The sequence below is a fragment of the Schistocerca americana genome, chromosome 1 (assembly GCF_021461395.2).
Source record: "Schistocerca americana isolate TAMUIC-IGC-003095 chromosome 1, iqSchAmer2.1, whole genome shotgun sequence".
Lineage (NCBI taxonomy): Eukaryota > Metazoa > Arthropoda > Insecta > Orthoptera > Acrididae > Schistocerca > Schistocerca americana.
In genome coordinates, this window is record NC_060119.1 from 1255604126 (window position 1) to 1255629237 (window position 25112).

Genomic DNA, 25112 nt, shown 5'->3' on the forward strand with positions numbered 1-25112 from the left:
CAGTTTTAGCCCTGGAGATGCAAATTTTTCATCTCAGATGACAGGGCTAATAATGTTACAGTTCCTATTAAGATCAAAAGGCAAAATGTGACTATATAGTATTTCAGTACAAATCTTTTGATTCAAAGCATATGTTCTTTCTGGTTTTCACATTACTAAAGCATTGTTAGATCATTACATAGCCTATTCCAGCACACAACAACTACTGGGGGCAATCCTTGAGTAGACTTCATGGTATCAACAACAATCTTGGCACCAAATGTCATTCACATATGAGCAGAACTTAATATATAGTGTCTCACAGAATATTTCATTAGTGACTTCATCATGAGAGTGACTTACAAGAGCAGCTACATTGGAATTAATCACAAGTCCAGTTCGGGCAGGGCTGTTAAAATTGAGCAAATGCTCTGAATGTTTTGTGGCCCGATACAGCCTGAGGCTGGAAGCCAAGTTCGTCATAAACCTGGAGAAGAGCTGTCCAGTTACAAACCAATAGAAATTGAGAAACATGGCACCTGTACTGCCCACATAATTGTGCATGTATCTGAGAGGGTCTTTCTATTGAAGTCACATATAGCTGTGGGCTTTGTCAATGTGAGGTACATCACAGTCTGTGACGACCATATCTATATCAACATCTGGAGGGAGATTGAATTATTTCATTTGGTCATGGATTGCCTAGTGAGGACACCAAATGATGTGTCTTATATAACAATGAATTTCCAATGTCCTCTGGTCCAATGTTTGTCTCTCTTTCCCTTCTTCACCAACTGACATTCTGGGCTGGACTAAGGGTATCTCTTACTTTCACAAGCGTTCCAAATGTACACCCTAAGCAATCTGCTGCTGAAAGGTTGTTCAGAATAACTTGAAGAAGGATGTGTGTTAAAGTCTTGCTGCAATTTGTGCCACATTGTGAAATGATTTTTTAATGTGCATAGAGAATATATCTACCAAGATTTTATTAAAACATTCTGGGAAGCCATATTTCTGTGGTTGGTGGCCACTGTGGGTGGTGTCGCAACATAAAATTAACTCTGATACTAGTCTTTACTGGAAAGCTTTTCCACATTCAGAGATCAACACACAGGGTGCTACATGCTTCAAAGTATCTTCTACAATAAACTTTACAATTTCTGGAACTTCATCAATTGGCACATCTTTGGTGGTAGCATATTTAGTAACGTAGTCAGTGCAGATTATTATCCATTGATTTCCATTTGTCATATTCGGAAACCTCCACAAGAGGTCAATTGTAATTCACTGGAATGGCACTGCTGCAAGCAAGGTTGGTACCAGATGCTCTTCAGGTAACTGCAGCATGATTTTCCATCACTGGCCTTCCTTACAGTGGTTCACATAGTTTCTAAAGGGTTGGTAGAGACCTGGCTGGAGATGCCTGTGTCTGATTCTATCTAGAGACTTTACAAACCCTAGGTGATCAGATGTTAGAGCATTGCGGAAATACTTCAGGATAGCTGACGGCAGATGATGTGGGATGATGAGCAACCATTTCTGCCCCACTGGATCATAGTTCCACTTATGCGATGTCTCTGCATTAACTGGATCTCTCCTTTGGTTGGTTCCTCCTCTTTCAAAGCTTCTAAGATTTTCAGGAGTGCTGGATCATCTCTCTGTTCAGCAACAATGTCATTTAATTCAGTGATGAATGGTATTTCATTCACACTGCTGTGTTCCACCAAAGTGTACCTTGAAAGGCAGTCAGTGTTCTTGTGCTTGTGTCTGTTTTTGTAAACAACTATGATACTGTACTTATGAAGCCCCATTGCCCACCTCACCAGCCAACTTTATGTATCATTCAGGCTAGTCACCCAGCACTGTTAATGGAGATCTGTAACAATGGTGAATGGTTTGCCAAAGAGATATGGCTGAAACTTGTTAATGGCCCAGACAACTGCAAAGCAATCTTTCTCAGATGTAAAGTAGTTCTTCACAGACTTGTAGAGTATCCTGAAAGCATAAGTTATCACCTTTTCAATACCCTTCTGAATTTGCACTGGAACTGCACCTATCCCATAACTGCTAGCATCATTGTGAAGTTCTGTCCTGCTATTCTTGTCATACATTACTAGAACTGGAGAAGATGTTTGTGCTTCACTAATGAAAAGGAAAGATACAGGATAATTTTGACACCTCTCTGCATGCAGCAGTACTTGCAAGAGATATACTTAGCTACAGAAATTGTTCACGAATCGACTGATGTATGAGCTCATTCTGACAAAACTTCTCACAATGAACCTGCCAAATAGTTGGAAAATCTGTGACTGCTTTTATTTTGTCTGGGTCATTCTAAGTACCTTTATCAAAAGTCTTCAATCCTGCCACTATTCAGTATCTATATAGTAAAATTTTTAAGTATATGAGAAAGGATTTAAAAGACATATATAAATACTTAAATATCCATGAACATGATACATGGCAAAATTAAAGTTTCAATGTACAGCCAGTAAAGACATCAGCTTTCAAAACTTGCACCACAATTTACAATAGTCTTACTCAAAAGATAATAAATATTTCATCATGTTCACTGTTTAATTAAACCCTAAGGCCATTCCTCTTAGAACACTTGTATGCACATATGAATTTTTAAAACATCTGAAATGCAAGAGACTTGTTTTCTTGGTCACAGGCTTTCACCAACCATTTATAACAGGGGACTTTAGACAACCAAGTTTAATATTTCCTACTGCAACTAGTGTAAGTTCTCTTCCAGATAAAGCCAAAATTCATCTACTTTAATTTGCTGCAATATTATTATAAACATTTCCTCTAGTGTACATGTGTGTGTGTGTGTGTGTGTGTGTGTGTGTGTGTGTGTGTGTGTGTCAGAGAGAGGGAGAGGGAGAGGGGGGAGAGGGAGGGGAAGAGGGAGAGAGAGAGAAGCGTACAGATATACATGCACAAGAATGTTAGTGAACACCTTCCAGTGTGATATTTGTAAATGCATGGGGACTGATGACCACAGATGTTAAGTCCCATAGTGCTCAGAGCCATTTGTAAATGCATGATGACCCATCCCACAATCATGAAGATTTTTGGATGAATTAAACCAATAAACAAAAGAAGCCCTAACACTGGTTGTGGAAGAATGTATTCATTGTATTCCCAAACAACACCATCATCCAGGATTTTCCATTAGTGTATTAAATAAACCAAATATAATTTTAGCTCAAACAATTAGGGTTCATATTAAATTTGAGCAAGTTTTCACATTAAGATACAAAGTCAGTATAACAGGTAACTATCAATAATACTTAAATATTAGAGCTCATAATTTGTCTGATAATGAGCAAATGTTCATTACATATATTGTTAATGAAACTTATTTTAGCTAAAAAAAATTATAGTGAGAACTATGTTCCACTAACATACAATAAGTTAGTTCTCTGATGCATTTCAGGCTCCTTGCCCAGATGTTTACAGAGGGAAATACCGAGATGTTGACTACCCTGGAGAAGACATGGGAAAAAAGTACGCTGGAGACGTCAAGGAAATCTGCAGGAAAATCAGGGATGATGGTCGTTCAGTATGTGCATTCTTTATTGAGAGTCTGATTAGCTGTGGTGGGCAGATAATTCCACCACAAAACTACCTACGTGAAGCCTTCAGGTTAGCAGATCACTAAAATTAAGTAATGATGAGTTTTATTTAAGGCAATTATCTCAAAAAGGTACAGAAATTTGGAGTTATACTACTACTTTATTCATTCTGGACACACAACGGCCATGATATTTCAAGTCTTTATTTTTATGAACATTTTTCTCTGACTCCTGCATATAGACCAGTGTACTTCTTTTTTTATGCGGGACTTGTCTTCCCTGTTTAAGTTTTGGTTCATCTGGGAAGTTTTGATGTTGCATTTCTTCCTTTGTGGTTCACACTTCCAGATGTTTTGCACCTGATCTCCATCTCTTGTAGGTCTGTTTTTTCTTTACTTAACCAAAAAACTTGTAAAAAATCCAATGCCTAAATCTTGGTGGTTTCATTCATGCCATGTCTCTATAAAAGGCAGTCATTCTTATGTTCATCACAAAGGCTGTCTTTGAATTCAAAGTTAATCAACTTTCAGATAACTTTGGGTGTGAACAGTATTGTTGAGTTTGAGCCCTTTCTCTATTTGCTACATGTTCATGTTCCACAAACATTACAGTTTTAGTATAATCCTTTAATTAATGTGCAAAAGGAAGAGCAGACAGAGTACTAAATATTGTGGCAGTCCATAGTTTATGTTTCTAATTTATTCTCTGCTCATAACGTGTAATTTTACATGCATGTGCAATGTCATGAAAGTATAAGTTACAGCATTACTTCTTACAATGTGCTATATTTAAATAATTCAAACAGTAGGACAATAATTTATTCCATGATGAGCAGTTACCATATAGAGAAGATGCTGAGTCACAGATAGGCACAACAAAACGACTGTCACAAATAAGCTTTTGGCCAGCAAGGCGTTCATCAGAAATAGATGACACACACATGCATGCACATGCACACACCCACACACACTCACGCACACAAACAAAATTCACACACATGTGACTGCAGTCTCTGGCAACTGCAGCAAGCTGACAGTCATTTTGTTGTGCCTGTCTGTGACAGCTTCTCCTCTATATAGTGAGTGACAACTTTCCCTTTCACAATACTGTTACATTCCATCCTGGATTTTCCTTTGTTTGATAATGAGCAGTCGGTGTTGCATGCAATTTACTATTATAATTATTTCTAGAAATAGGTCATTGTTTAAAATATTAGTCATGTTACATACAAGTTGTAAGAGCATTTATGGATAAGCCACTGCTCTTGAGTCATTTTTAAAGGTATCTCCACACAACATTGTAAGACAATTAGGTAACAAATTACTAAAACAGCTCTTTTGACATATACGCTTTTTGCCATTAAAGTTAATCTTCTGTTGATCATATGAAAGTCTGTGTTAAGCATAGTTTCAAGGTTGTGAATTTTAGGGTTGCTATTTTTGAACTTAGTTTCTTCTTTCACTAGCACAATCATGTGTAGCATATACATTGCATAAACGAGGAGATTACTGAAACTAGTGAATAGACTTTTACAAGGCATTCATTGTTTCAGTTTTGGTATGATCCTTAAGCCCCTCTTCTGCAGTATTAAAACACTTTTCATATTAGTGTGGCACATCGCCCCCTTCCTTTCCCCTTTCTCTGCCACCGTGCCACCATGCCATTATTCCAGTAGACAAGAAAGGATATACGAACCCAAAATATACAGTCCTCAGGTATTCAGAATTAATGTGTGGTGATAATCTCCACCATACATATAAACTGGACGTTATTCTTTGGAGACAGTTTCAACTTGCTGCTTTGATGAAAGTTGGTCACTTAGGTATAAACCCAAAAATGTATATTCTTAACAGGTTGTTGACAGAATCTCATCATTCACAGTATTATACCTATTTGGAATACTCTCTTTAAAGTGAATAATATTCATTTTTTCTACATTAACTTTCATATTGTCATTTTTAAAGTGAGCTCTTGCCTTTTTAATAAAATTTATAATCTGTTCAATAAGGCCAAGCTCTGTCTGCACAATAGACATCAGATATGTCATCAGCTTACAAAGTGATCAAACAATTATGATCCAGAGAACTTGGGAAATATATGAATAAAAATAAAATAGAGCCCTTAGGAGCACCAAATATCTATTTCTAATTCTTGACCTTCTCCTCTCCAATACTCCTTTATTATCACACACAGTTTCTGTATGCTGTTGCCTACCTTTAAAATGTTTATAGCAATTGCATACATTTTACAGTGACAATGCTCATTGCAGTTTCTGAAAAGAGTGCTTTGTGATGTACTCTATTGAAAGCTTTTGAGAGGTCCTGGGATACTCCTGCTGCTTGGGATGTTTAATTAATGTTTTCAAGTACATAATGGTCAAACAGTACTGCAGATGCTGTGGTAGTTTGAACTATTCTGCAACTATGCTGGAAATCACTTAAGATGTTAGCATTGTTGCAATGTTCCAAGATTACTTTTAATATTATTTCCTCAATCAGTTTGCTGAGTGTTGAGATTAGAGCAATAGGTCTGTGGTTCTGAACATGCTTTATTTTCCCATTCTTGTGCAAGGGTTTGACTACAGCGAGTTTCAACTTGTCAGGGAATAAACAGTCTTCAAGAACACAGTTTATTATATTTCAGAACTGATCACTAAGGCATGAGGGATGACATCAAACAAAATAGCCCCTTCAGAGTCTCAGAAAGCCTTCACCATGGCTTTACTGGCTGAAGGTGCGGCTATGAACTTTTTCTTTGGAGGAGAGTTGTGTGGTGCCACTCCATGGATTGCCACTTTGTTTCTGGTTCAAAGTGATGCCTCATTACATGCAAGCAATTCTGCACAGATGGTCCTTCACTGCTCTTTATGATATTCTGAACAGTTATGAACCCACTGGGCACACACCTTTGTGTATCACAATTGATGGACAAGTGTGTCAGCACTACCAACAGAGATGACCAATTGAACAGTGAAGTTTTTGATTGTGATGCATTGGTCACCTTGAATGAGAATGTCTGCACATTCTGACATTTCAGCAATCACAGCTGTGTCTGGCCGGCTGCCACACGGAAGACTGGACAGGTCTGTGTGCCGTTGTCGCAATGATGCCTCAGCCAGTGATTCACCATGCTTTGTTCACTACCAGGTCTCCATAGACATTCTGCAAGTGCCTACGGAAACCTACGATTCTGTGGCTTTCGGCCAAGAGAAACTCGATGACAGCTCTCTACTTGAAATGCACCTCCATTACTGTCGTCATTTTGAAAGCTACGCATAGTGCCGCCACTTATTGGAACTTCATGAAACTATACGGGCTGAGTTGGGGATATTGCATGATGCTCTAAAACAAATTTCGTATTTTTAAACCTAAATTGGCTGAGAAAAAAGTGTTGCATTACTTATAGAACACCATTTATACTGTATGTGTTATTATTGCACTGAGTACAAGTTCATGTTGATCTTTAGCCCCACAAGAGAGGATAAAATCTGTAAAACATTTGCTTTCCTGGCACTCATGTAAAGTGTTGATGTTTATATCTGCAAGTGCGACCAGATTTACAATTTTATGACTTGACATTAATTTACTCAGTACTCCATCAAGTCAAATGTCTAGGAGGAAGAAATGCAAGATTCTACATGAAATGTGTTTATTACAAATTATTGCTCTTATCTTTTTTTTACTGGTGATGGAACCATTCACTGTTTCCTTATTTTATTCTTTTTATGATCACCAGGCATGTCCGTGAAGCTGGTGGTGTGTGCGTAGCAGATGAGGTTCAAGTGGGTTTTGGCCGAGTGGGAAAGCACTGGTGGGGATTCCAGTTGCAAGGTGACGATGTTATACCTGATATTGTTACTCTTGGCAAACCAATGGGGAATGGCCATCCTGTGGCAGCAGTTGTTACAACCAGAGAAATTGCTCAAAGTTTCCAGAACACTGGAATTGAATATTTCAATACTGTAAGTATACACTTAATTAAAATTACAGGACAGATTGAAAGCTACATTTTGTTAGCTAAGTCTCATAGTAATGACTTTATGGAATGTGTGTGCTGTACATTACCATAAAATCAGTGACATAATCAAAGCACAATAAGTAATTAAAAGCGAAGAATTTGTCTCAGTTTTCAGAAGTATTTTTATCTTAATAACTTCAGAGACCTGTTTCAGTTGTACAAGTATATTTTGCTTGAAGTCTTCCTAACATAAATGTGCATGCTTCCATTTTTCACTTTATTGTATTAAGACTCTTTCTTAAGACTCCTCGTGTTTCATGGTCATCATTTCTTTTCCACAGGATTAATTATAATCAAGTTTTCCCTGTGACATTTAAGTCTCATCTTTATCTATGATAATGATGAAAGCTGAAGAAATGAATTAGAATTTGTGCTGTGGCCGGGGCTCTACTAGACAGAAATGCTGACCATTACACCACCACAAGTGAGGAGACCCGTGTTCAAGTCCTGGCTGTAGCTCAAATATTAATTCATTTCTTCAGTTTACATCACTATTGTAGGATTAATTCTGTATTTATTTAACGAGATGTTTATCACTTTTTGAACATTTCAATATTACTTCGGTTATAAATTGAAGAAACAAATACTAACACTATCTGAGCAAATGACAACAATTAAATATGCAAAAGGAAATAAGTTACTGTTATTTATGAGCTTTCAGAACTTCTGCACTTTGTTTAAGAGAATGGGAGAGATAGGAAATGAAAGGAAAATAGAAGTTTCTGAAATTGCTGGAGTAGCCTAAACACAAGAAAAGCTTATTCATTTTTAATGAGAGCACACTTTTATTTGGGTGATGGAGTACTTGGTTAGCTACAGTTTGGCAATGGCCATTTATGTGGGTGGACAGATGGTTGTTTAATGGTAGGATTTTGTACAGAGTTAAGAGAGTATGGAGAAGCAAATCTTGCTTGAAGCAGCTGCTGGAAGACTATGAAAAGTGTTTTGGCAAATAGTGAGAGATGCTGTAGGAGGGAAGGGGAAGGGAGGGGAGGAAAGAGTCAGCATTATCCCTGCCTGCTGGATTACAGATTTTTCATTCATTATGTTACAAATTAAGGAGACAGTATGAGAGTCTGCATTCTGAATTGCCAGAAGAACTACATGACATAAAATGTATTCCTTGAAATGAGAATTTATATGTCAGCATGCAATATTCAGAGAATTTGTTAAAGACTCAGAAACTGCAACATAAATAAATTTTGAAATATCTCAGCGTATAGCAAAAAGTTGCCAGCCATTTACAGACGGAGATCTTGTCAAAATTTTTTTCAAGATAGGTGTTAAAGAGAGAAGGGAGAAGAAATAAAGGAGAAGAAATAAAACTTCGAGGTTCGCTGATGGCATTGTAATTCTGTCAGAGACAGCAAAGGTCTTGGAAGAGCAGTTGAACGGAATGGACAGTGTCTTGAAAGGAGGATATAAGATGAACATCAACAAAAGCAAAACGAGGATAATGGAATGTAGTCGAATTAAGTCGGATGATGCTGAGAGAATTAGATTAGGAAATGAGACACTTGAAGTAGTAAAGGAGTTTTGCTATTTGGGGAGCAAAATAACTGATGATGGTTGAAGTAGAGAGGATATAAAATGTAGACTGGCAATGGCAAGCAAAACGTTTCTGAAGAAGAGAAATTTGTTAACATCGAATATAGATTTAAGTGTCAGGAAGTCTTTTCTGAAAGTATTTGTATGGAGTGTAGCCATGTAAGGAAGTGAAACATGGACAATAAATAGTTTGGACAAGAAGAGAATAGAAGCTTTTGAAATGTGGTGCTACAGAAGAATGTTGAAGATTAGGTGGATAGATCACGTAACTAATGAGGAGGTATTGAATAGGATTGGGGGGAAGAGAAGTTTGTGGCACAACTTGACTAGAAGAAGGGATCGGTTGGTAGGACATGTCCTGAGGCATCAAGGGATCACAAATTTAGCATTTGAGGGCAGCGTGGAGGGTAAAAATCGTAGAGGGAGACCAAGAGATGAATACACTATTCAGAAGGATGTAGGCTGCAGTAGGTGCTGGAAGATGAAGGAGCTTGCACAGGATAGATTAGCATGAAGAGCTGCATCAAACCAGTCTCAGGACTGAAGACCACAACAACAACAACAATAACAGGTGCTAAAAACATTTGGCTGGAATCAGTTAAATATTTCAAGAAAATTCAATTAAACTGGATGACTGTGCAAAGGAGAGTTATTGCAGTGATGGTAAATATCATGGATCAAACAAAAACTTGTTCAAAGAAAATTTGTTATTTTTCAGGCTACTGCTGAATCAAATGACATCACCTCCACAACCCAGATGATTGTATTTGGACATGGGATAACACACATACTTGAAATATGTAATGAATTGATTGGAATGAGTTCATTGTCTGGGCAAATTAAGGGTGGTGATATGTTCACTGCAGCACTGGGACAGTGTTCAAACTTTCATTTAAATATGACTAAGTTAGCAGGCATTATGAGTGGTGGAGCACCTTGTATAGTAGGAATTAATTCTGCATTGGTATTATTATTAAAACAGCATTTAGGGGAGTATGGTGATGATTTTATACAATTAATTACACCGTATAATCCGCCAGGAGACTTTGTGCCCAAAGCAAATAGGTTCTGCATATCTCATGAAAGTTTAACTTCTCTTAAAGACACTGACAGCAGCAAATATGGTGTCTCCATTTTTACACAGAAATGAGACGACTAATTTGTGGTAAAATTCTTGTTTGGTTTCTGAATTCAATTGATGAAAGAAAAATTTTCATGAAAAAAAAAATCTCTTAATTAAAAAATATGGTTTGTTTATGTGACTTAGCATTTCTAACATTACAAATCATTTAAATATGTCAAATAAGTTCCTTCAAGGCAAAAATCAATTGATTACTCAGCTTTATGATCCTACTACATCTTTTGAGTGTTTCAAACACATCCGAAGTTGGGCAGTTATGTTCATTTTCATGATTACAAGAAAATGCCAAATAAGTTGTAAGCCTGCTTTAAAAGTATATGCGATGAAATAGTTTCACTTACCAAATGAAAGTGCTGGCAGGTCGACAGACACACAAACAAACACAAACATACACACAAAATTCAAGCTTTCGCAACAAACTGTTGCCTCATCAGGAAAGAGGGAAGGAGAGGGAAAGACGAAAGGAAGTGGGTTTTAAGGGAGAGGGTAAGGAGTCATTCCAATCCCGGGAGCGGAAAGACTTACCTTAGGGGGAAAAAAGGACAGGTATACACTCGCACACACACACACACACATATCCATCCACACATATACAGACACAAGACGAAAGGAAGTGGGTTTTAAGGGAGAGGGTAAGGAGTCATTCCAATCCCGGGAGCGGAAAGACTTACCTTAGGGGGAAAAAAGGACGGGTATACACTCGCACACACACACATATCCATCCACACATATACAGACACAAGCAGACATATTATGTCTGCTTGTGTCTGTATATGTGTGGATGGATATGTGTGTGTGTGCGAGTGTATACCCGTCCTTTTTTCCCCCTAAGGTAAGTCTTTCCGCTCCCGGGATTGGAATGACTCCTTACCCTCTCCCTTAAAACCCACTTCCTTTCGTCTTTCCCTCTCCTTCCCTATTTCCTGATGAGGCAACAGTTTGTTGCGAAAGCTTGAATTTTGTGTGTATGTTTGTGTTTGTTTGTGTGTCTGTCGACCTGCCAGCACTTTCATTTGGTAAGTCACATCATCTTTGTTTTTAGATATATATTTCCTACGTGGAATGTTTCCCTCTATTATAACCATAGAAATAGTTTCACTGATTTATAGCAGAGATGTTGAGTTGCACATTGGCACAACAAAAAGACTTTCACAATTAAAGCTTTTTGCCATTGGTATTGTTACATTCCCTCCTGGATTTTCCATTGATAGATTTATTTAACAAACCCTTTGCCATTTTGCCTGGAAAAGCAACAGAAGTAGTGCAGCTGGAACTCACTGGCATGCAAAACTATGAGAATCTGAGAATTAAATTTGATGAAACAAATTATTAAATTTCTGCTATTGTGTCAGTAGAAACAAACTATAAGTCATAGGTAAATAATGCATTAAAATATGCTGATGATTTCAACTTATATCTGGGAAAAAACTTTATTTGATAATGACCATCAAACAATCATAAAGCGGGAACTACCTGACAAATGACAATTTCAGAGTTTTTCCTTCTCATCCTGTCTGATAAATATCCCCTGACCTGGAGTTCTGGGTGACTTTTCCGATCTCTATCCCTTTTCCTATACCTAACCAGTCCTTTTCCTTCACCCCTCTTCCTTCCCCCTCAACCCTTCTGCCAAAAGAAGGAGCCACTGGCTCTGAAAGTTCACAAATTGTAATACCTTTTATAAGCGTGTTCTTCTGCTGCTGTTTGGTGAGTAGCCCCCTCCTAGGAAGGGGAGCTCCTGGGATAAATGAGTAGTCCTGCCGTAAGCTCCTGCCAGCCTTCATGCTGACTGGTCATAAAACAGGAGAAACTGGGGAAGCATTCTGTTCAGGCTGGTCTGGCAAAGGTGTAACCTCGTAGGTGGTTGTGTCAGTTGATGCAGGCTCGAGTGACAGTGAGTTGCCTGACCTACAGCATCGTCTGCCTAGAGCAAACATTTGATTGAAACTTGGCTGGATTTACCATTCTTGTGTTGTTGTAATAAGAAGAGAAGGCCTGGAGCTGGGTAGCCCTATTGTTGGTGTCAAATAGGATAACAGTCTGGAGATGTCAGCATATACAGAGTATGGCAGACCCTCAAATATGCCAGGAACTGTACAGAGGAGTGATGTGTATGGGACATTTGAAATTTACAATAATCATTTACTTTCTCTTTCTGTTCTTCACTTTGGTACACTTTCCAGATACAAACTTGAAAGGTTTAAAAGCAGTCAGTGGTCCCATTGTAGTAGGAATGTTAATGCATGTGTTCTGTAGCATGCCAGTGAGAGGTGCCAGGAGCTGTTTTATGTTGGCCAAAGTCAACAGGGTGTGATGTCATCTTTTAAATTCTGTAATTTAGGTTTAACTGTCATTATGATAGTGGTGTGTATGGCAATTGAAGTGCTTAACAGTTCATTGTCTTGACTACATCTGTTGTCACTTCCTGTAAGTCCATCATCTTCCTGAGCAACTCATTGCTAGTGTTCACTATGATACAAAATTCATCTTTCAGTGATGCTGCTGTCTTGACAGCTGAATATGTAGGCTTCCACATCTGAAACAGTGGCATTTTTTATTTTGGGAGGAATGCTTGAACATCTTGTATGTCTGTAAACTATCTCAACATTTATATGGAGGTGACCCTTCTGTATCGACACATTAAAGTGAAAAATGGTGCAAAAAATCCGTTCCATGAATAGTTTGGTGACATCGGCAATCACGAAGGTCCACCGCAATTTCTTTGTGAAATCAAAACTCACCACCTTTCTGCACTGGCCAAAAGTAGGTATCTTAGAATTAGTCATGGCAGTGAGCCAGGAGGCAACAGAAGATCATTTTTCAAGTCTTGCTGGCAGAAAACTGACATCCAATGCCCAGTCAATTAAATTCTTCAGGAAATGCAGCTTGACATATAAGTATATGATGTATCAACATTGTGACCTGTGTATTGTTGAGTTGACAGAAGAGCCACATCTCTGATAGCATGAAGGGATTTGCTTTCTTGAGAAAGACTGTTGTGAGCCAACACCATATCACATGAAATGGAAGATCCTTTAGTTGCTGTGATGGTGGAGTGTAGGTATTCTACATTAGAGCAACTGGTTGTGCCTACACCTCCTTGTCAGCCATTACACAGAGGGCTGCATTTTCTAATGACCTGTCCAAATCAAGAGTGGTCCCAACAGTCTTAAGAGCTGACTGACGTCACAGCTATCACTCTACTGTCTGGCAGGCTTGGGGCTGCAGGGACCCACTGAAACTTGACAGAATTTTCATTGGACAGTACTGATGTTGCAGTGTCATTCTCCTTGTTCTGGCAGTGGAGGCCACTCACCTCTAGAGGTGTGCACCATAATTACACTTGCAACACCATGCCCTCTTCATGGGGCCCTACCTCAGTTATCACATAACAACATATTATATGTCTTGTCAGCAATAAGTAACTGTGAGTGTAAATTGGTGGTGTTACATGAAACCGCAGCAATTTTCACTGCAAAAGGTGAGTGGTTAAACTACTACTTGTTGAACATTGCCTCAGACACTTCAGATTCTGTCACCTGGGATTGAAGATTACAGCAGAATGCAGAAGGTGATTTCTGACTGATAAATTTTCTTGTCAAAACTTGCTGGGTTCAAAGTTCTGTCAGTTTATGTATTCGATGAAGCACATTGTCCATAAGGTGCATGTATTTGCACACCGATGGTGTGTTATGCACAATGTCAGCCAATAACAATAAGGTTTGAGTGTCTAAACTATTGAACATCAGAGTGAATTTTAGGTTCTCATCAATAATACCATAGGTGTCAAATGAAACTTCCAGAAGCTGGAACCATAGGTCTGGTTGTTGTGGCATGTATGTTTTTCTGCCATTGTGGAAGATGTGATACAGCTTATTGGTGAGTTGTCCACAAGCTGCAAATCACACAAAGTACCTGGCACCTGTCCAAAATTTATTGCCACCGGTGGAACGGTTGTCACTTCCTCCGAATTACCAAATGACTGTCCTGATGAGGTGGTGTGAATGGCAATATCATCAGGTTTGATGGTTTGTCGTCTGCCATGTCACCACCTGTAGGAATGTCAATCCACAATAAAATACACTTTATTAATTTACTGGAAGAATGCATAAAACACACAGTGAGGATACACAGTACGTGGAATAGTGAACAAAAAGGTAATGTGGGTTCACCAAGAGATATTCCACACTACCATTTTTAGTCTTAGTCTTAGGTTAATTGTGACATCACACATCCATCTTTGTACCATCAACGGTATTACACCATATTTGATAACTTTAGGAAAAAATATTGTCCAATACAGCAGAACCATTATAGGACAAAGACCTGCATCAAGGGAACACTTCATCACAGCTGACAAGTGGCTTAGGTGTTTCTGAAATGTCTTTGAGAAAATAACAAACAATGTTGTCCCTGTAACAATGATATTTTGCCTTTTTAAGATACTGAAGAAAATTTTTCACCATGTGCTGAGGAGTGCTGGAGTGCTGCACAGATCAGATGGCATCTTTGTTCCATCAACAGTATTACACCATATTTGATAACTTTAGGAAAAATATTGTCCAATACAGCAGAACCATTACAGGACATAGACCTGCATCAAGGGAACACTTCATCACAGCTGACAAGTGGCTTAGGTGTTTCTGAAATGTCTTTGAGAAAATAACAAACAATGTCGTCCCTGTAACAATGATATTTTGCCTTTTTAAGATACTGAAGAAAATTTTTCACCATGTGCTGAGGAGTGCTGGAGTGCTGCACAGATCAGATAGCATAACTCTAAAAGGCTATCAGATGTTAGGGAAGCAGTCTTTTCCCAGTCAGTGCATGAATCTTAATCTGCCTGTAGCCAGCCTGGATATTTGTTGTGGAGAAATACTTTTCTCCTGTCAAACATTTCAAGGTGTCATCAATTCATAGCAACGGTTATACATCCTTTTTGGCGATTCTGTGCACCTGCTGTAAATTGACACACAAATGCCATGCGCTATCTTTCATGAGGACCACAGGGGAAGACCAAGGACTAACTGGTGACTGAATGATGCCATCTCACAGCTTCTTCTCCATTTTGTTTTGATTCTCCACCTTTCAGTTGTAAACTTCCTGTATGACCACTGACATGTTAGGGCAGGAGGGGGGAGGGGTGCTGTCACCATGGGGAGGAGGGAGGGGATTTTTGACCACATGAGGGGGATGACTCGCCAGTGCTACCGAGGGTTTTCACATTTAGTTTGCCTCATCTCCACTCTCGATCTGAATGCACCTGAAAATTGATTCTGAAGATCAACAACTACCATAACTGTTCCTCAGTCTAGCCAGCTACTACTGGTGGCAGGACAGTAAATTCTTCTGGCAGGTCATCAGTAACAGTAGCAAAACTTGATTTTCCATTGATGGTCTGAGCTGACTTTCCTGGATTGGGTTGGCTGCTCCTACACTCATTTCCATAAATATGAGTAATCGCTGTTAATGGCAGCTGTTAATCCACAGATCTCCTTGTTGACTTGTGATGGTTATGATCATTGCTGGAAAATAGGTCTTTTTTTGTGAAAATGAGTACCTCTTTGCACCTGGCTATTTAACTGAGTGGACAGACTATTCACTGGAGCTTGTGTTCTTGATTATGATGGAATAAGTGTGTCTTCAGTGATAGAAAATCCTCTAGAGCAACTGTTGCATGAACTTTACCATCTGAAGCTCAAATCTTTGACAGTCCATCATTGCTTATGAAGCCAACAAGAAGCCCCATACAAGGACTATCCTAGCTGCATTCTAATAAAATCCACGAATTTACAGGGATGTGTTCTGTAATTGACAGTTATTCTCACAACACAGGTCCTGTTGGCTGAACATATTTTCCATTTGCAACCCCCAGCACAATGGTCGTTGTATTTTGAACATAATCTTCCTTAGATGGTGACAGCATCTGATATCACAGGAAAGACATCCCAGAATAGACTAGTGCCTGCACAGATTGGCTGCCAGTGTTGTCTTCAGTGTGATTTCCTGATATGTAGGCAACTGCTATTGATAGAGAATTTTCATCTGTTGTGGTGTGACCTCACTTACAATACGTAACAATGAAATTTTAGTTTAGCATTTTTTGGCCAATTTTTGGTACCAGTATTCTTAAGGGGTCTGGTTCATCAACAAAAAAGGAAATCTTGAAAAATTTGTCAGTTTTCTAAATAGTGCAGCTGAAAGAAAAAGAGTTGTAAACCCATGTAATGCTTATCATGTTTCAACAGATCTTTTTGGGAACCACCCGACGTATGAACAACAGCTTCTGATCTCTCACTTTTTTCTCAATTGTATTTTGTGTTGTAAATGAAATAAAGCATATTAATTATTTATGTACAGCATAGATGCTTACATCTCAAAATAAAAACAAATTAGAAGCTTGATTTTTCTGGAAGGCTTTTACATTATTATGTTTAAAGAAGACTTTTAAAGAGATGGTGCTGTCATAAATTACAATCAAAAATTTTTTTTAACAGTGATTATCAAAAATGTGTAATTAACTCATACTTTGTCTTTAAAAGTCTTTAAATTTCGAATTTAAGTGATAAGGGTAATATACTTTCTAGTTATGTATATTTTAAGACAGTATATAAAATTTCAGCCCCCTGTCTTTAATAGTTTCTAACTAATGTCTACCTGAAAATAAAAAAGTGAACTTCTAGGAAATTCAGTGCTTGTTTCTCTACCTACCCTGCATAACACTAATGCATCCCAGGTACATATTCATCTTGTTACTGGTGCTGTACCACCTCCCATTTGTTTTTCAGATGTCTTCTTCTTATTCCTGCTTCACTGGTGGTTACCAATGTGCATGTGGAATGGTACATTAGTTTATTTGTTTTAGTTGTAAATATTTGTCATGTATTGTTGTTTTTCTGACATGTTCCACATCCTGGAGGACCTCCTCACTACGGATCAATTGGAATGAAAGTAAATCTAACGTAATCTAATCAACACTGAATTCTCTGCTTTGAAGAGTCTCCTGTGGTCAATGGCAATTGAAGTTCTTTTCATATTTAGTCCATCAGGCTTTCCCATAAATTCCATAACCCTACATTTTTTGACTGCAACATCACTGAAACATAGCAGAACATCCAGCACAGTTAGTTTCAAAGTATTTCATGTGTGCAGACACTTTTAAACTCCTCTAATTTTGGGGCTTAGTTTGGTACAATTTACTCAAAGTGAGTTTTTTCTTGTTCAGAAAACTACAGAGAATTTTTTATAACCAAAATTTAAAAAAATGATTTTTGGCACTTATTCATGTACAAGTCCCCTTAAGAATGGAAAGGTTTACACAAAATACATTAAGTTATCACTTTTTGCAGTACGGTGGCAATCCAGTGTCATGTGCAGTTGCCAATGCAGTGATGGATGTTCTGGAGCGTGAGAACTTGCGCGAGCACGCAACCAGGGTGGGGAACCACCTGCTGAACCTGATGCGGCAGCTGGCCAACAAGCATCATATCATTGGGGACGTGCGTGGCGTCGGCCTCTTTGTGGGAGTCGAGCTGGTCAGGGACCGCGAGACCAGGGAACCAGCCACAGCCGAGGCACAGCATGTTATATCCAGGTCAGGAACCCATAAGAAACTCTCTTTTATCATTGTGGGCACTATTTAGGACCTGTATCCATTTTACTGTACAATGCAAGACTGATACTGGGCCTTCTTCTTTCCTCTGTGCAGTGCTTTCTCCATGTAGTGTGTCAACTATTAATCTGTGTTACATGATTGAATGTGATGAGCATTTTTATGTGTTTTATCATGTTTGCACTCCTGTGGGTGATAATGTAAAAGAAGGATAGGGAAAGGGTTAAAATCTATCCTGAATAGAGGCAAGCTCTTAAACACATTATTTATGTTGCATAGAGAAACTAAAACAGAGATTGTGTTGATGTGAAAATAACCAGTGACATGTGTCAAACTTTATTTCATTACACCCTGAGCACTTCTGAATACTTCTTGCTCATATTCTGATAGTTTACATCACAGATCTTTCATGCAGATATTGCACACTTTGGTTAAGGTTTGAATGTAACTTTGTACACCGCTTGTTTTCTATGTGAAGCACAGGCTTTACCACATGTACCTATACGTGAAAGAAATTCCATTTATTTATTCCATTCCTTATCTATTTGCCCAGCTGCAGTGTTCCTGTCACTAAAGGCCCTTCCCAACAATCTCTGCTCCCAGAATTACTTTGTTCTTTAATTTCTTCTTTTACTTTGGTCTCCTTTCCTTCTTGTAATTTTTTCTGGAATTTTGTGAAATTCATAATATGTTCCCTGTAGCCCATTTAATTGAGAATCATCTCTCACACGATTTAAGCTCTTTTGCTGCTTTATGAGCTTTTTTAGGTACTCTGTAATCACTGATAGTCCTACAACATATTTTGGCCACTTTATTGCAACCAGTAAGTCTCCCCTAACCCGTGATTCTGGGTGACTTTTCTTGCAATTCTCCCCATTTCCTAAACCTCATCAGTCCTTTTCCTTCATCCTTCTTCTTGCCCCTTCAACCCTTCTGCCAGAAGTAGGAACTGCTGGCTCCAAAAGCTTGCACATTATGTTACCTTTTATGTGTTCTCTGAAAATGCCACTTATGTGAGACAATGTAATCATTCATTTGCAACTTGTGTTCCATAAATCCCATCATGAGGCAGAGACTTCAAAATGTGGAACAAGTCCATTACCAGGCAGAAGCAGACACTACAGGCTGATTCTGTAGAGTATATTGGCAACAATTGACAATTGATGCTAATTTTGGGAATTATTTAGCAGAAAATAAGTTGAAACTTCCTGGAAGAGTAAAACTGTGTGCCAAACAGAGATTCGAACTTGGGACCTCCGCCTTTCACGGGTAAGTGCTCTACCATCTGAGCTACCTAAGCACAACTCATGACCTGTCCTCACAGCTTTACTTCTGCCAGTACCTTGTCTCTTACCTTACACACTTCACAGAAGCTCCCTTGTGAAACTTGCAGAACTAGCATTCCTGGAAGAAAGGATATTGCAAAGACATAGCTTTTCCACAGCCTGGGGAATGTTTCCAGAATGAAATTTTCACTCTACAGTGGAGTGTGCACTGATATGAAACTTCCTGGAGGATTAAAACTGTGTACCAGACTGAGACTCAAACTTTGCACCTTCGCCTTTTGCAGACAAGTGTTCCACAAGCTCCAGTCTCAGTCCGGCACACAGTTTTAATCTGCCAGGAAGTTTCATACCCGTGCACACTCTCCTGCAGAGTGAAAATTTCATCCTGAAAACATCCCCCAGGCTGTGGCAAAGCTATGTCTCTGCAATATCCTTTCTTCCAGGAGTGCTAGTTCTGCAAGTTTTGCAGGAGAGCTTCTGTGAAGTTTGGAAGGTAGGAGCCGAGGTACTGGCAGAATTGAAGCTGTGAGGATGGGTCATGAGTCGTGCTTGGGTAGCTCAGATGGTAGAGCACTTGCCTACGAAAGGCATAGGTCCCGAGTTCGAGTCTAGCTCTGGCGTACAGTTTTAATCTGCCAGGAAGTTTCGTATCAGAGCACACTCTGCTGCAAAGTGAAAATTTCATTCTAGAAAATAAGTTACTTTGGGGGAAAAATACACTGTCCTTTCCCTTACACTATTAACATTCTAATTTTATCTAGCTGTTCAATCTAAGCATACGTAACTACCCAGGCCACAGTCAGCTGTCCATATAATGCTAAAGTAGGTACTCTGTAGTCACTGATAGTCCTACAACATATTATGGTCACTTCTTATGAATGCTGGTCTTACCCAGCATTTAATCTCTATGCCCAAGTATTCTGTTAATTATGGAAGGAGTACTCAGTTATTTTTGGCTTTGAATATCTGGGCATTTCCAGTTGCCTGCATGATGTCTACTGCCAATCTGTTAAAGACTTTCGCTCCAGAATACAGATCATGCTACCAAACCCTACACAGGATGTGATAGTGTGGGGTGTCCATGATTATAGTTCCAGTTTCAGAATGTTATAGAAGGAGCACTACTGCTCAGAATGGCATCATATTTGGACAGCATATTATATACCATTTGTACTGTTTAATGTGCATGATTGCACAAGTCAATAGTTGTAACACTGTTAGTTGGGTAAGAACATCCATCGTGGCTAGGTGGTACCAAACTGGATGGGAAAAACTGGTTTTTAACTGTTATGAGGCCAAAAACAGAATAAAAATCAACAATGACATCTGTTTTTAATTGTTGTGTGACTAAAAAGTACATAAAATCAAAATGATATTGATTTTTAATTTTCCTGAGGCCAAAACCCACATAAGAAGCAAAATGATGCCAGTTTCTAATTGTCATGAGACTAGTGTATGACATGTTCAACATCCCGTCACCGGTTTCTGCCACAAGTTGAAATCAAGTAACAGTATGTTCCACAACAGATCGATGTGTCTTAGGGGTCCGGTTCAGAATTCGTCGTACAATGCATGCCTTCAATTCAGTGACATTCACAGTACGAGCACTGAACAAAACATCTTTCAGATAACCTCAAAGCCAGAAGGCACACAAATTAAGGTCAAATGGTGTGGATGGCCAGACTGTATAGAAAACATAGCTGATAATTCTAGCATTTTCAAAATGACTGTGTAGCTGCCACTTCACTGACTGTCAAATGTGCAGATGAAAGCCATTTTGCATAAAAATGATCCTATCAACACATACATGCTGTTGAAGAATTGGAATGATGTTGATGCACAAGACTGTCGTAGCACTTGCCAGTGATGGTACAGGTAACAGGACCCCCAGGACCTTCCTCCTTAAAAAAATACAGCCCTACAATAAATGATGGCATCTACCTCCACCACACACTCAGCTTTGCAGAATGAAGTGGTACCTGTCGATGTGTATGTGGATTTTCCATTGCCCATGTTCTGCAATTCTGCATATTGACACATCCTTGAAGATAGAAATGAGCTTCATCTGTCCACAGAATATCTCATGCCCATTCATTGTCCACTTCAATGTGAGCAAGAAATTCTCTAGTGAACATCTGGCTTGCTGGTAGGTCAGCAGGAAGCAACTCCTGAAAATGGGTGATTTTGTATGGACAGCAACGGAGGGTGTTTTGTAAGATTTTATGCGCTTTGCTAACAGGCATGTCCAATGTTCAAGCAATTCCCTATGCACTGCATGTTTGCATACTGCCACTCTGTCCTACTGCAATACTGTGGCAATATCTTTGACAGATGTAAGAACAACTGCTTTCCTTGCTCTGCAATGCTGTGCTTCAAATACCTTTTTTCTTGCCTTTGAAAGACTGTAATGCCTGCAGGGCTACTGGCACACAGCCACTATTCTTGAACAAGAGTTTTACCAGCAGTATGTGAACTTTCATGGAGACAGTAATATTAGGCAACTCGGACATAAACTGAGGAACAGCTATGTGTTGTGCATTTGTTGGTGTTCACATTTTGACACTTACAGCACCACCTATTGGTCACATTTTTGTAATTTTTTTTATTCCATTACGTTTCCCTCTGTGAAAATAATGCTGTTGTTGTTGTGGTCTTCAGTCAAAAGACTGATTTGTTGCAGCTTTCCATTCTGCTCTATCCTGTGCAAGCCTCTTTGACTCTGAATAACTATTGCAACTTACATCCTTTTGAACCTGCTTACTATAATCAAAGCTTGGAACCCCTCTACAATTTTTAATCTACACACATACCTCAGACGCTAAATTTGTGATCCCTTGATGTCTCAGAATCAACCAATCCCTTATTCTAGTCAGGTTGTGGTGCAAATTCTTTTTTTCACTGTTCTATTCAGTACCTCTGCATTAGTTACACGATCTATCCACCTAATCTCCAGCATTCTTCTGTAGCATCACATTTCAAATACTTATATTCTCTTCTTGGTTAAACTGTTCATCATCCCATGCATGGCTACACTCCATACAAATACTTCCAGGAAAGAGTTCCCAAGACTTAACTCTATATTCAGTGTTAACAAATTTCAAATTTCTTTTCTACAGAAATGCTGTTATTGTCATTGCCAGTTTACATTTTATATCCTCTCTACTTTGGCCACTCTCAGTTGTTTTGTTGCCCAAATAACAAAACTCATCTACCACTTTCAGTGTCTTGTTTCCTAATCTAGTTCCCTCAGCATCATCTGAGTTAATTCAACTACATTCAATTACCCTCATTTTGCTTTGGCTAATGCCCATCTTAAATCTTACTTTCAAGACACTGTCCATTCTTTCAGCTGCTCTTCCAAGTCCTTTGTTGTCTCTGACAAAATTACAATGTTGTTGGCAAACCTCAGTTTTATTTCTTCTTCCTAAATTTTAATTCCTGCTATAAACTTTTCTTTTGTTTCCTTTACTGTTTGCTCAATGTACAGATTGAATAACATTGGTGGTAGTCTATAACCCTGTTTGACTCCCTTCCCAACCACTGCTTTCCTTTCATGCACCTCACCCCTTAAAGCTTCTGTACAAGTTGTAAACAGCCTTTTGCTTCTTGTTTTCACACCTGCTACCTTCAGAATTTCAGAGTATTCCAGGGTTTGCCTTTCCTTAGCCTATCATCTAAGAGAAGTTGTAGGGTGAGTAGTGCCTCATATGTTCCTACATTTCTCCATGATTCAGACTGATCTTCCCTGAGGTCAGCATCTGCCAGCTTTTCCATTCTTCTGCAAAGAATTCATATTAGTGTTTTGTAACCATGACTTATTAGACTGATAGGTCAGTAATATTCACACCTGTCAGCATTCTTTCTGAAGTCTGACGGTATTTTGTCTGTCTTAATGTATTTTGAGTTCTGTGACAGTTGGCTCTCCCAAGCCTGTCAGTAGTCCTGATGGAATGTCATCTACTCATGGAGCCTTGTTTCACGTTCGGTCTTTCAGTGCGCTGTCAAATTCATCTTACAGTATCATATCTTCTATGTTATCTTCATCTGTGTCCTCTTCCATTTCTATATCATTGCCTTTGAGTTCATCTCTCTTGTATAGACCCTCTATATATTCGTTCCACTTTTCAGCTTTCTTTTCTTTGTTAGGATCAGTTTTCCATCTCAGCTCTTGATACTCATGCAGCTGCTTCTCTTTTCTCCAAAGGCCTCTTTAATTTTACTGTAGCAGTATCAATCTTTCCCTTAGTGAAATACACTTCTAAATCCTCACATTTGTCCTCCAGCCATTCCTGCATAGCCATTTTGCACTTTCTGTCAACCTCATTTTTTTTATGCTTCTGTTTCCTTTAACCTGCTTTAATTGCTGCATTTTTATATTTTTTTCTTTCATCAATTAAATTCAACATCTCCTGTGTTATCCAAGGATTACTACTGGGCCTTGTATTTTTATCTATTTGATCCTCTGCTGCCTTCACTATTTCATCTCTCAAAGATACCCATTCATCTGCTACTATATTCCTTTCCTCTGTTCTTGTCAATCATTGCTTAATGCTTCCTCTGACACTTTAAACAACATCTGGTTCTTTCAACTTGTCCAGGTCCCTTCTCCTTAATTTCCTACATTTTTGCAATTTCTTCAGTTGTAATCTACAGTTTGTAACCAATAAATTGCAGTCAGAGTGCACATATGACCTTGGAAATGCCTTACAACTTAAAATCAGGTTCTGAAATCTCAATAATGAATCCGAAACTTTCCAGTGTGCATTCTGTGTACAAGAGCACATATGAAAAATCTACGTACAAATGAGGAATGACATAATTATAATACTAGAACTCGTAAGAATTAGTATGTAGAAAGGGTAAGGACAACACAAACCCAAAAGCATGTAAGTTGTTCTGGAATAAAACTCTACAGTGCTCTGCCAGTGTACATGAAGGCAATAATAGATGAAGTAAAATTTAAGACTGAACTTAAAAATTACCTTTTAAGCAAGACTTTCTATGACGTAGATGAGTACTTTGATTGTGTGTAAATTTATTGCCAAAAATTTTAATTTGTATGTCTAAACTTGTACTTTTAAAAAATGCCTTGAAAGTGATATTCCATTATTATGTCTGTAGTACTTGTACTAGTATGATAACTTTGTTGTGACAATTCCTACATCATGTAAATGATTTACAGGAAGATAATAAAATGAAATGAAATGAAATGAAATCAACAGGCTGAGCATTTATCTGGTTAAACTTATCTTGGTCTATAAAGAAGTTATCTATCAGTGAGCTGCTATCCTTTACCACCCGAGTAGGAAAATCAATAACGGGTGTCAAATTGAAAGAACCGAGTAATACTTCAAGGTCATTTTTCCTATTACCCTCTTTCAGAGAATCTACATTGAAGTCCTCACAAATAATAATTTGTTTCCCCCTGTCTGACAGATACCACAACAAGGAGTCCAAATTTTTCAGAAATAGATGAAAATTTCCCGATGGGGACCTATATACAGTTACAATTATAAATGTGCCTTTATTTAATTTAAGCTCACAGGCACATGCTTCTATATGTTTCTCTACACAAAACTTTTTTGTTTCTATACTTTTTGCACAATGAAAACTTTTGACATATATGGCAACTCCTCCTTTCTCCATATTTTCTCTAATTACATGTGCAGAGAGCTTATATCCACTTACATTTACCTTATTCATATCAGTAACAATGTGATGCTCAGACAGGCATAGTATATCTTTCATCCTCAGCTTCTAAATCTTCTAAACAAACCAGAAGCTCATCTATTTTATTCTTTAAACTCCCAATATTTTGATGAAATATACTTACATTATTTTTATTTATACTTTTATGAGAACCTTTCCTTATTCTAACATTTGCAGTACTCTCCTGTCTCTCCATATACTTGTGCCCGTCTTTATTAAATTTCCATTCCCCACAG

At 38.4% G+C, this 25112-nt stretch overlaps 1 protein-coding gene across 1 annotated transcript in view; it reads left to right on the top strand.

The window, feature by feature from the left end:
- Nucleotides 1-25112, top strand: part of LOC124620153 (5-phosphohydroxy-L-lysine phospho-lyase-like) — a 125966-nt gene that overhangs the window by 88827 nt on the left and 12027 nt on the right. The window contains exons 5-7 of the mRNA XM_047146826.1: nucleotides 3425-3633; nucleotides 7299-7524; nucleotides 17619-17863. Of these exons, the coding sequence (XP_047002782.1) occupies nucleotides 3425-3633; nucleotides 7299-7524; nucleotides 17619-17863 (680 nt within the window). The remainder of the gene's footprint in view (nucleotides 1-3424; nucleotides 3634-7298; nucleotides 7525-17618; nucleotides 17864-25112) is intronic.